This window comes from Eriocheir sinensis, chromosome 40 (genome assembly GCF_024679095.1).
Source record: "Eriocheir sinensis breed Jianghai 21 chromosome 40, ASM2467909v1, whole genome shotgun sequence".
Taxonomy (NCBI): domain Eukaryota; kingdom Metazoa; phylum Arthropoda; class Malacostraca; order Decapoda; family Varunidae; genus Eriocheir; species Eriocheir sinensis.
This window is the reverse complement of record NC_066548.1, coordinates 2,882,169-2,894,668: the sequence shown is the minus strand read 5'-3', so window position 1 is coordinate 2,894,668 and position 12,500 is coordinate 2,882,169. Positions and strand designations below refer to the sequence as shown.

General features: G+C 49.0%; 1 protein-coding gene across 2 annotated transcripts; it reads right to left on the bottom strand.

Annotated features, from left to right (window-relative positions):
- Positions 1–1,752: 1,752 nt before the first annotated feature.
- On the bottom strand, positions 1,753–12,476 carry LOC127009208 (synaptotagmin-3-like). 2 transcript variants are annotated; one of them, XM_050882059.1, is made up of 12 exons: positions 12,327–12,476; positions 9,427–9,570; positions 9,061–9,172; positions 8,814–8,958; positions 8,182–8,422; positions 7,805–7,956; positions 6,473–6,609; positions 4,892–5,034; positions 3,793–3,943; positions 3,500–3,626; positions 3,094–3,273; positions 1,753–2,833 (listed from the first exon to the last, which is right to left on the bottom strand). In XM_050882059.1, the coding sequence occupies exons 2-12, from the start codon at positions 9,540–9,542 to the stop codon at positions 1,911–1,913; spliced, it is 2,427 nt and encodes an 808-aa protein (XP_050738016.1). In that variant the 5' UTR covers positions 9,543–9,570; positions 12,327–12,476; the 3' UTR covers positions 1,753–1,910. The 2 variants fall into 2 exon arrangements, with proteins under 2 accessions (XP_050738016.1, XP_050738017.1); XM_050882060.1 differs by having other exon boundaries at positions 3,793–3,933; positions 4,891–5,034; positions 12,327–12,475.
- Positions 12,477–12,500: the final 24 nt, after the last annotated feature.

Below are 12,500 nucleotides of genomic sequence, written 5' to 3'. Positions count from 1 at the left end.
ACTGCTCATCACTTGTCACCGCATTACCTGTCACTCATGTTGATAAATAACCCGTTCCCAGCGTTGTTCTCGTGGGTGGTCGTTATAAACAGGGTGACAGCGGCGATCAAGATCTTGGGGGCGATTAGCGTACATACATCGCGAGGCACGGCTGGTTAACCAACACCATGCACACCACGAAGAAGATTCACAAAGAAACATTCATCCTCCTAATGACCCAAAAAATTTATACACCTGCCACCAGCCACGCACCTCCCGCATCACACATCACAAAGGCGCCGTGAGGAGACATGCAAGGTCGTCCATTACAAAGAAATTTCATGAGCTATTTAACGAGAAAAGAGCTAGTGTTTATTTACTATTATTTTTTTTCTACAACAAAGGAGACAGCTCAAGGGCACAAAAGAAAGGAAACAATAATAAAACAAAAAGCCCGCTACTCGCTGCTCCCAAAAAATAATCCAAGGAGGTGGCCGAAAGATAGGTCAATTTTGGGAGGAGAGGTGTCCTGATACCCAGATACCCTGATATTTGCAGCACTTAAAACATTACAATTATGAAAGATATGGAAAGGTGTAGCTAGACAAAGCGCAACAGGTGACAACATAATTACCAAAATGCATGGCGAGTCGGGGCTAACTCAGCATCCTTGGTCAGGGCGGATCCTCGGCGGGAGCAAGGGCGGCGGCGTCCCTCCGAAACAGGCTCATGCAGGGCGAGGCGTGCCGGCGGCCGCCTAGTCAGTGTTTGCTTTTCCATTTACGTGCCGCACAAGAAGGCGCTGCCCAGCCCCCACCACACCACGCGGGGCAGGGCTCACAGCAATGATCAGCGAGACTTTCAATTTCCATGACACATTTTCCTAAGTTTTAAGTAAGGCGCAGGTCACTTAGCGGCTGCTGTGGTGTGCCGAGGCCTCCTTCCTCTTCACATAAAAAAATATTCGAAGCGTTGTTTCGTTTGCATTTACATTGAACAGTGTCTTCTCTTTCATCTTTAGAGCACCGGTGACAATACTGCTATCGACAACTTATCTCATGTTCTAACAAGTATCAGCTTAATACGCTTTATAGATGACCTCCCTGGTAAAGTGGTTACCCGGCCTATAATAGCTATACGAATCCACGGGAACAGATTCGATCCCGCCCTGAGCATTTGGAGCGCAGACCATCCAGCTGTTCTTTCTTACTTTCGGGGAAGCCGTTCAATGGACACCTGGCGAAGGAAGATTGTCCCGCTATTCCTGACCTGCCCCAACGCCATCCCCAGGAGACAGTAGTGACTGTTCCCCAATGTCCTCACTCCGTTCCCCTGACTCAATGGCTCATGTCTCAAGGCCACCAAGTCGTTGCTCAAACAAAATGCAACACTGGTTTCACTGATTCGTATACACACGCAACTGAAATAATAACAATGTCCACAAGCAAGGATGTCTAGCGCCGCCCATTACTTGACACCGAATGGAACCAGATATGTGTCTCCGCCTTGCTGGGTCTCGGGTCGTGAGCGAAGAGCAACTCCGATATATTTGAAACAGCGATTGACCACGACTCCACAAAGATGACTTGTATATGTGTCAAGAAATCAAGTATCGATCTCATAAATAAACATGTATTAACCTTACCTGTGTGTGTGTGTGTGTGTGTGTGTGTGTGTGTGTGTGTGTGTGTGTGTGTGTGTGTGTGTGTGTGTGTGTGTGTGTGTCAAAGTCATGCATCATCATACAGTTCATCATAGGGAAATATCAACCAATAGTTTTTTTTTTTTTTCCTATACACATTAAGCTTTATTTTTATATTTAGAATACACACATATACTTCATCCCGTAACACATCCCGTTAAAGCTAGTGTCCAGACGCACCTCGTTGTTTACATTCTTCTGTTGACGTCCGTAACCCGACAACAACCTTTTACAGCGTGTTGTGCTGAGATATTGGTCGGGTTTGGCTGGGGGACGGCGGGGGTGCTGGGGGTAGAGGGGGCGGCTGGAGATGGGAGTGGGGGAGAGGTGCTGGGGTGGTATCTGGGGGCATCGGAGTGTCCTGTTGATAGGTAGGAGCAGGAGATATAGAAATGGAAACAGGAGGGGGTGTAGGGCCCTGCGTGGGTGTCTGGGCAGCAGGGGGTGTAGGGGTGTGAGGGGGTGTAGGGCCAGGAAGGGGCGGGGTGCAGCTTCTTCTGCCTCCCGACCTACTGCTGAGGGTCGAGGACGGTCTAGTGAAAGCCGACGAGCTGCTGGGAACAGGAGGGGAGCCACTGAAGGTTAGGTCTGGCGATACAAACTCTGTGGGACTGCTACTGTGGGCGCTGCTGGGGCTGATAAGGGCTGAGGGACTGCTAAGGGACGTGGAGGAACTGGAGTCTACTAGGGGGCTGATGTGGGCTTTTGTGGGGTCAGTGAGCACCGAGGAACTACTGAGAGTTGTCGTGTTCGTGGTGAGAGTGACGGCTGACGAGCTGTTGAGGGGCGTGGTGTGGCTCGTGGGCGGACTGCTTTGGTCTGGGGGGCTGGGCAAAGCTTTCCTCGGGCTGGGAAGGATCAAGGGACGACTCGATATTGCAGAGGAGGTGAAAGTCGTTGGGTAGTCTGAAGCAGTGCTCTCCGGGACGCTCTGGAAGTGGGGAGACGCCTTCCCGCCCGCGTCCTGCTTCCACTCATGAACGTCGTAGTCGCTGGGATGCGCGCCGAGGTCATGGTGGGTCGAGAGTGGGTGGGTTCTATTGACGAAGTCCGGGGCTGCCCTGAGCATGTCCTCCCAGTGGTGATGGCCGTCCTCCCCCACGCAGCCACCGCGCCCAACCAAACACGACCCCACCACGCGACGCCCACAGCCTGCACGGGAACCGAACACGGAAGAGTTAGTCGTGCATCTCACTGGCTGAAACTGGCTTTGGAGTGCTGGTTTTGATACTTGGCTGTGGGTATCTAAGAGGAGGGATTAGCACACACGTCCACTCAGTGTCTTGACTTGCAGGTGACACATTGAGCCTGGTAACGGTTAGCCTTGTAATAAGAATGACTGTGATTTATGAATATTTAATCAGATGACAATGCAGCAGGCAGAGGTTATTGACTGCCAGCCGCAAGTGTACCTGGGCGGGTGCGGAGTCTGACGCTGAGGACGAGATGGGTGGCGTCGAGGTCCAGCTCAGGCATGTGGAGGGTGAGGTTCTCCTCCACCTCCACCCTCGGCGCCACGGGCTGAGGTCCGCTCCGCCGCCAGCACAGGATGGTGTTGTTCACGTACACAGTCACCTTGACGTACGCCTGAGCTGTGAGAGGATGGATGATTTCTCGGTGTGGCATGACGGACGTACTCTGGGCAGGGTACGTTAAGTGCGCCTTGATTGCACGGCCACGAGGGAATGAACTCTGGGCAAAACTAACGAGGTCACTCCCAAGGCAGATGAACGTTTCTACCAAAACAATATAACATCCTCCCGCTACCCTATCTACTATCCCACTATCTATCTTCCTTCCCCCTCCTCTTCCACGTACCGCTGTCCTGCAGGGGCGGCTGGAGGTGCAGCAGCTGAAGGCCGGTGATGCAGGAGATCCTGATGGTGAGGGCGCCTGCCTCCGTGTCCCACTTGAGGCCCATCATCAGCTGGCCTCCCACGCCCACCTGCCGCCGCCGCCACACAACACCCCGTAAGTCAACACTCTACTGGAGCCTTCGGGGTCAATCACATCTCGGCCCGACCGTACCATGATCATATTACAATAGTATACGATTACTCTGAGGGGTCAACACAGTGGAGTCTCGCAAGTCATTCGTTGATGCGCCTCACCTGTTGGTCCGGGGCTGTCTCCTGCAGGTGGAGGGCGAGGAGGCCGGTGTCGATGTCGGTGGTGAGGCCGGAACGCATCCCAATAGAGGAGAGGTTGACGGCACAGTATCCCACCACCACGCGGCGCCCGCAGCCCGTCACCTCCAGCACCCACACCAAGAGGCAGCCAGAGTCAGACACACCAGCCAGCCCTCGCCAAAGCACTCACAAGATTTTCTCAACAAACTAAAATCTAAGCTTTTATATTACGGTAGAAGCCGTTTCGGATGTCTAGAGTAATGTTTTCACCTTTTTTTTTATTAAATGCAAAAGACTGTAAGAAGGAAATTTTAAATTTTCTTAAATGAATTGATCATATCTTCAGGATTTCGGGTACTTATGAATTGAATAAATGCAAAGCTAGATAATGATGATGATGACAACAACAACAAAAATAAATGAAGAAGATGAAATTAGACGTACTAATTCCCAAGAACATAGAACAGAATATACTCGATCACCTTTGCAATATTTAACGACTGCTTTCTCCCCCTTTCATAACTTTAGATTTCGGAGACTTTGGTCACTCTCGGGGCGGCACACACCGTCCTATAAAAAATACTAACACAAATAAACCTGAACCTTTCGGACGCGGCGACAGGATAACTGGGTCACAGCAACACCCATGCACAGGTAGCAACAAAACAAAAGGTTACGTGGATGAGGGTCACAGAGGTATGAGAAAACTAGGTCAGGGCAGGTACACAGAAGCAGGTGATCGGACAGGTAACAATGAGATGAATTAGGATGAGACCGGTGAGAGTGAGACAAATAACAGCGAGACAGGTAACAGTGAGACAGGTAACATTTTGACAGGTTAAAAGGAGACAGGTAATAATGAAACAGGTAACATTTTGACAGGTAACATTTTGACAGGTAACAAGGAGACAGGTAACGAGGAGGCAGATAACAATGAAACAGGTAACAATGACAGGTAACAAGGAGACAAATAACGATAAACAGGTAACGGACAGGTAATAATTATAAAAAAGAAGTAGCTAACAGGTGACAGGTAACAGGACAGGTAACAATAGACAGGCAAATGACGCTCCTTCTCACCTGACACACGGAGAGCCTGAGGGTGGCGTGGGCGAGGCGCGAGGGGCGGGTCGGATGGGTGAAGGAGGCGTTGAAGACTGCTGTGTCCGTGGCGGCTACCCAGGGAGTGGTGAACCGTACCCGCTTCTCCGGCAGCAGCACCGCCTGGGAGAGGGAAGGAGGGGGATGGAGGGGGGGGGGGGTAAGGGGGTGGACTTGGTTGTAAATGTGGTCTGTCTGTTTATATCGTTAACTTCCTATATCTCTCTGTGCTTGTTTGTTTGTCTGTGCCGTTTTTCTGTCTATTTGTCAGCATATATATATATTTTTTGGCATTTTTTTCTCCTCCCGCTGTGTGTCTGTCCGCTCTGTTTCTGTTCCTGTCGGTGTTGGTCTGTTTCTCTTTATGCTTATATTGCTGTTCCCGTCTGTTTCTGTCTATCTATCTATCTATCCATCCATCTCCAAACTATCTATACACCTCGTCCTGTCTTTTATCTGCATTTCCACAACCCTACCGTCCTTCTTACTTTCTCCGGGTACCAGTACGTAGCCTACACTTTCTCCTCCTTGGTGAGTCACCCGTGCTCATGATGGAAAACGCATCGTCATACTCGCATACCCACCCTCGCCTATCATGCTCCGTCAGACCCTCAGTGAGTGGCTGCAGAGGAGGGTCTGCTGAGCCATGGCCTTCTCACTCATGGAAGGCCTTGGCTGAGCTGCCTTATGCACTATCCTAAATCCACTTAACGGTGCTCCATTTACTCACGAGAAACAAATAAAGTAACATTGGAACGGCAGTTAGATGATCAACGTGTAGACAGCGTGAGTGATCATTAAAAAAAAAATTATGCTGTTGATGAGGAAAGCAGGGAGGTGGCTGGAAGCCTGTGCTCCTCTGCAGTCTACTTGAGTTTTTGACAGATTATCCCTATTTGTCACTGACCTCAGGGTTCGGTTAAAGCTTACTGATGATTTTTAACCTTCTTTTGTTGATATATTCCTACAATTTTTTTCTTTATAAAAAAAATTCCGTGGGTCACATCGATGAACTTCCTGGGTTAAATAAGGAATCTTACAGACTGGATCCTCCATGCATTAATTCATTAATTGTTTGTTAGAAAGATCTTCTCTGGCCTCCTGTAAACAATATCTTGAGAGAAAACTTTCTCAGCGCTGGGAAGGTGAAAATCATATAAAGTTAACAATGAGTCAGCAGAGATCAAACTTTCGTGCCCTCTCGGGTACGAAGAGTGAGTTGCAGGAGTCTCAATCTGGTTGACTCTATTGACAAATCTGCTCCAGCTATGAGTCGTAATATTAATTTATAAATCACATGATAATATGGACACATTATCATGTTATATATTACATTATATATTTCATTTTGACGTCTTCGTAACTAAACAGTTATTTAGCTTTCCTGTCGGTTTGCTAACGTGAATATAGATCTACAATAAAGTAATGTAGCTAGGTAAAATATCTTGGCAAAGTAAAGAAAGGGCCATGGCCAGGGCCTGGGTCACCAAAGAGGTAACCTCAGCCGACCATGTCAGTCTGCTGAACACAAGGTCATTAGTCAACCGGGCGTCTCGCTTACCTTAGCGTAGGTGGCCACGGGGTCAGGGCCGAGGCGGTGGGGCAGCTGGTCGGCCGAGTAGAGGAGGAGGTGCAGGAGGCGCGTCCTGACGGTGTAGCGTAAACGGAGCCGGACCTCGCCCAGCCCACAGCCGCCGCCTGCCAAACGTCCACGTCAGGTGTACCCGACACTCTCCAGGTAACACACACACACACACACACACACACACACACACACACACACACTAGACCCACAAGACACCACAATATTCTCGTCCCGGTCAAAACTCGCACGGACTTGATACCGACACTTGTGAGGGTCATTAACACCTCCATGATCACATGACCCCTCCACCCCAACACACACACACACACACACACACACACACACACACACACACACACACACACACACACACACACACACACATCACCCTTCCCCACTTCCCCCATTACTCACCACATGAAACTCATTGGATGGTATTTTTGTGTATTTTCAGCCTTATGGCTTCCTACAAATGAATAAACCATTTATTATTACACACACACACACACTCAACAAGGTGTACAGACAGATATAAGTGGATTCTGATCCTTCAGTTAAACATATTTCCTTTACAGCGTAGAATTATCTAGCTCGCCCTGTTGCTGCCTGTTGCCGGTCAAGCCCACAGAGGCGCAGCAGCAACAAGCGCCTCACAGACCAACAAGAGCGTGACTATTAATGCGTGACGTCTGTCGGTGTCGATGATGAACTTGATAACGCGAGGCAAACAGGAAACCGATGTTGATAGAGTATAAAGAATACGTACAAAAAAGCCAAGTGGTAAGGAAATCTCTTAATTGGGCACTTGGGGCAAGCACTTGATGATGGCAGCAACACGAGCCGCTTACAGCATCACCCCCGCTAACATGACCACCAACAACAAGAGCGTTAAAGTGTTACTACTACTACTACTACTACTACTACTACTACTACTACTACTACTACTACTACTACTAATAATAATAATAATAATATCTATAACACTAATAATAATGATAAAGATAGTAATAATAATAATAATAATAATAATAATAATAATAATAATAATAATAATAATAATAAAAATACAACAACAACAACAACAACAACAACAACAACAACAACAAAACAACAACAACAATAACAACAACAACAACAACAACAACAACAACAACAACAACAACAACAACAACAATAACATAACCAAAAAAAATGTCTACTAAAGTCCACACATCCACCCACACACGTACACCCACCCACACACACATCAACACACACCCATTTCTCTCACACAAATACACACACAAATCCCCGCCCTTCGCTACCCACCTGAGCCCACGCTGGAGGCCGGGGTCCACACGGGCGCCCACCCCTCGATAGAGTCCGGCGTGCTCACCTCCAGCGCATCGCCGCCGCCCAGCTCGCTCGTGACGAAGGAGTGGTGGAGGGCCGCGCGCAGGTCCTCCAACCCCACCACGCCCCTGAAAGAGAGAGAGAGAGAGAGAGAGAGAGAGAGAGAGAGAGAGAGAGAGAGAGAGAGAGAGAGAGAAGGTTCATCATTACAGTTGGGGCGTTAACCTCACGTAGGACAGGTCAGTAAAGGTGGAGAGGTTGGAAAAGTTTGGTAGGCTGAATACTGTGAAAGTTTACATGCATGCTGTGCCCTGAAAAGAAATATGTCGAAAACAAAAAATGCGGAGCCTTACTTTCTGAAATAGGTCCTAGGGAGCAGGCCGGGGGGCGTGCCGGGGGTGAGAGGGGAGCTGGGGCGAGTTCCTGACGGCCATCTGCGTGCACTCAGCGGCAGGGATAGAGGCGGAGTCCGGGGCGAGGTGGGCAGGAAACTGCGGGGTGAGGCAGAGCGGGGGCGCTGGGAGGTGCGCGAGCGGTGCGTCGCGTAGGTGGGCAGCGGAGAGTAGCTGGGGGGCGATGCGAGGGTCGTCATCCCTGGGGGAGAAGAGATACTCGATGGGGGTCACGCCATGGCCTCCGTGGGCACACAGTGAGGAAGACAGACAATATGATAATTTATGGTACCGGCTTATCGTTGGATGAAGGTACAGTCACTGATGGAAACAAAACATTAAAGAATTCCTCTGCTGATAACAGAGTAGCCACAAAATTGTGGTTTTAAAAATACTTTTCTCATTATGTTACATTTGTTTCCCACAAAGTAGCAACAAAAAGCTTCCTAATTATCCTATATTTAATTATTACTCATCACCTAAAACAGTCAAACAGGTCCAATACCAGGAATCACCCTCCAGTGTAGCGTGCTAGCTGTGCTTAGATGAGCTCCTTGTAAATTTACATCACCGTCTGTGTCTCGGGTACTCACTTGGGTAATTCGTGGTGTCCAAGGTGTTGGGTCTGGACGCCGGCGTGTAGGATGACATGCCACGCTTGGGCCACTCGCTGGTGGGCGTGAGGGTGGTGGTGGGCGTGGGGGTGCGCGGCTCGCTGTCCGCCTCGCTCTGGGTGATCTGAGGGACACACAATATAGGAAAAGGGGTTCACTGTCGCAAGACCCGCGCTTACTTATCTGCCCAGAGACAATATGCGAGCTACAGAACGTCGTGACTCACCGTGGGCATGACGAGGGCCATGGGGTGGTCCGCGATAAACTCCTGTCCTGGCTTCCGTTTGTTGACGAGGAAGGTGGCCGGACTCGGGTCGTTACCGTTTCCGCGCCACCGCCTGCAACATACACATACACAAACCCACTTATAGGGTCAGGTCAACCCTAGCCTGATCCTATAATCCATGATGTTTCTTTGATGAATTTCAATGAATATATGCCTATCATAGTAACCAACCTTACATTTGACTCCGGGAAGTGTTATATCTACAGCCTGTTGGGTGATTCATCGTGTGGTATTATCACATGCACCTGTTCTCGAGTACATTAAACGTACCGTACACACGCTCCTCGCTCCCACCCTGCGACTCACCTGCACCAGAGGGCCAGGCAGAGGGAGGTGCAGAGGATGGTGGCGGCGGCTAACGAGGCGCCCACCACCACGCCGCCCACCATGGCCGCGCTCATCACGCCGCCTTCCCCGCCCATCTAAAACTCGCCGGGCGGCTCAGCCATTCTGTCGTGTCAAGAGGGAGCCGCTGATAAAGGGAGAATGTCCTGCCTCCGTCTGATCACGTCACAGTACAGCAGACAGACGTTTAGGGTGAGTGAAAATAGATTAATGGATAGTAAAGGAAAAGGCAAAGAAACAAACACACCGATGAATAATAAGCGCACCGGTGTTCCTTTTGTTGTGTGGTGTGTTGTTATGAGCATGACTCACTCCCGTTGTCAGGATATATCTGGAACACAGGTGTGTGTGTGTGTGTGTGTGTGTGTGTGTGTGTGTGTGTGTGTGTGTGTGTCCTCCGCTGCTCCCAGGCATCACTACAGGGCCGGGACGAGAAGGCCTCCTAAGCTTCACCGAGGAACGTGTGCAACATCCAGTCAACAACAAGGGCGTCGACAGTGTGTACGCCCAAACAAATTACACACTGAAGATCACATCAGTTGTTAAGTGACACTGATCTCACGCCTCATGGCTGTCATTGGTCGTCAGAAATGTCCACCTGACTTTCCAAGTACTGTTCTATATTCTTCCAGTTCCCGACTTAAATTTTCTATCATGTGTAAAGCATGTTTTTCATATCCGATTTGACAGCTGATGAAAAAATGTTTCTATAAACCCAAGTCCAACGCATAGTCAGTTCATGTAATAATAAAAAAAAGACAAATGAAATACTTTTCAACTGTTTATCAAGATAAATTAGGGACAAAGCAATATGCACTAAAGACCCATAAAAATTATAAAAAGAAGCTCGAGAAATTTCTGAAAACCATACCGGCCGAGCCTCCTATTCCTCACAGCCCACGGGTCGCAGCGTCAAACTGTATCACTGACCAGCTACAGCATAGGTAGAAAGAAGAAAAATGTAGAGGGGGTGGACTTTCAAGTTGGCCTCGGTGATTCTACCAAAACTTTCGATAAATAAAAGACAAGTAAGTAAGACACCTTACGTACTTCCTGTCCACGTATGGCGGAAGATTCATTGCTGGAGTGGAACTAAGTCAACGGGACGACTGGACACTGTGCATACCGTTAGTGTATCTAAGTGAGCTAAGATTCTGTTCTCGTGGCCTGAGCGTCACAATAATATTGATCCGCTTATAAAGCCGGCCATACACACGCTTCGTGTGCATTATTCAGCATAAAAATCCTTTATAAAGTTCTATAAACTCGCAACTAATCTTTTTATCCGCCCAAACCAAACGCGGCGATATTGTCAACACCTGGTCAACACGACTGTAACAGCGGGCCGCAGCTCGCGAGCCCGCACACACACAGGCGGCAGGCACCACCGGACGGATGAGCATGAGTCACATGCCTTTTTTTTTTTTTTTACAGGCCAGCCTATAGCGCCAGTAGGCTTTCTTGAGGGGCCTGGATGGTAGTCGGCCCCAGCACGTCATGGCGCAGGCAAGCGTTTTATAGTGGCGTCATCTTTTCTTGACTATAAGGCCTTGGGAGAACTTTTATGCATGACATGTAGTAGTAGTAGTAATAGTGGTAGAGGTGATGATTTCACCGCCTCTAACACTTGCGGTAATGCTTCCCGTCTTTCACCGTTGGGTGGCGGGCGGGGGCGAGGCGGCCAGCAACGTGGAGGCGGCGGCGTTCCACCACCGCGAGCACTGACGAGTCGCTGCCGAGGTGTCGTGTCGTCACTGAATTTCATTCGTGGCCGCGAGGCACACATGCGTAGGACATATAGTAATCGAGGACGATTATCCTAAACTTTGCACTTTAATGATTCATAAGAGCAGCTGTCGAGAAGAGTAAGGTGCAGGTGTCCCCAAAGATTCATAATTGCTTCCCGGAACACACAAAGCTCTTCATTCATCGATTTACTGTCACTTGATGCAGTTCCGTATTACTTGATTCGGCAATTTAACTTCATGAATAACCCTTCGTGACATACCATGCCATCTCCTGTTCCGTGCCTGGAAAAAAAAATGTAAATGCTCCTCTGCCTCCTTACTGTGACACTTTTGGAACTATTTTGAGACGCTCGCTCTGACCCACTTTCCCGGACGCATAGCGGAACGGCTTCTAACATTCCTCGGCTGTTTTCATGGCCGTCCTTGAACGCGCCTCGCTCACCATCAGTCTTAGGCAACGTTATGACTTGTTTCAGTTTTCTCGTTTTAACTATTACACTACTATTATATACATTCCGCTTTATCAGGCGTTTCTTACGTAGTGATAGATATTGTCAGACAGAACACCAAACTTTTATACGAATTGATAAAGGAATCGTAATTGACTGCTCTTTCGGCCACCTCTTCGGATTCTTTACAGGAGCAGCGAGTAGCGGGCTTTTTTATTGTTTCCTTCTTTTTGTGCCCTTGTGCTGTCTCCTTTGCTGTAAAAAAAAAAATGTACGTCCGTGGAAACTTTATACAGCCGTAACTCCCACTATTAAAGGGTGGGTTTGATGTACATTTGGTGGTAGCACAGAAATCCGGGTGTCATTCATCTGGTGATCATAACGGGACGGGATCAGGCTTTTGTACACTCCCAACATGGTTTTGATTAACACAGTCTTGATTGCTGCACTCGTTTCATCCGCCACTCACCACTGAGGGTTGTTAGATAAGGAAATAAAGTATACACGCCAAAAACAGGTGACCGAATACTCAACGCGTGTCACGACTCTGCCATTTCGCCGTAAATAAAAAAAAAGTGTTACAGGCGAGGTCAGGAATAGGACAACGAGCGCCTCCCGGCAGCCAGCACCTCACCCCCCACACACTCATTCGCCCCCTTCTCACATTTTCCATCAACACATGGGGCAGGACTTCCGAGGAGACTCCCGCGGTGACGAGGCCCTGGGGCGTGGGTGACGCTGCTTGGCTGGCGTGGAACTGGCCGTGGAGGGGATGAGGAGGTGGCAAGGGTGGATGTGATGTGCACAGGTGTTCGTTGCACCTGTGGCCCTTTCCAAC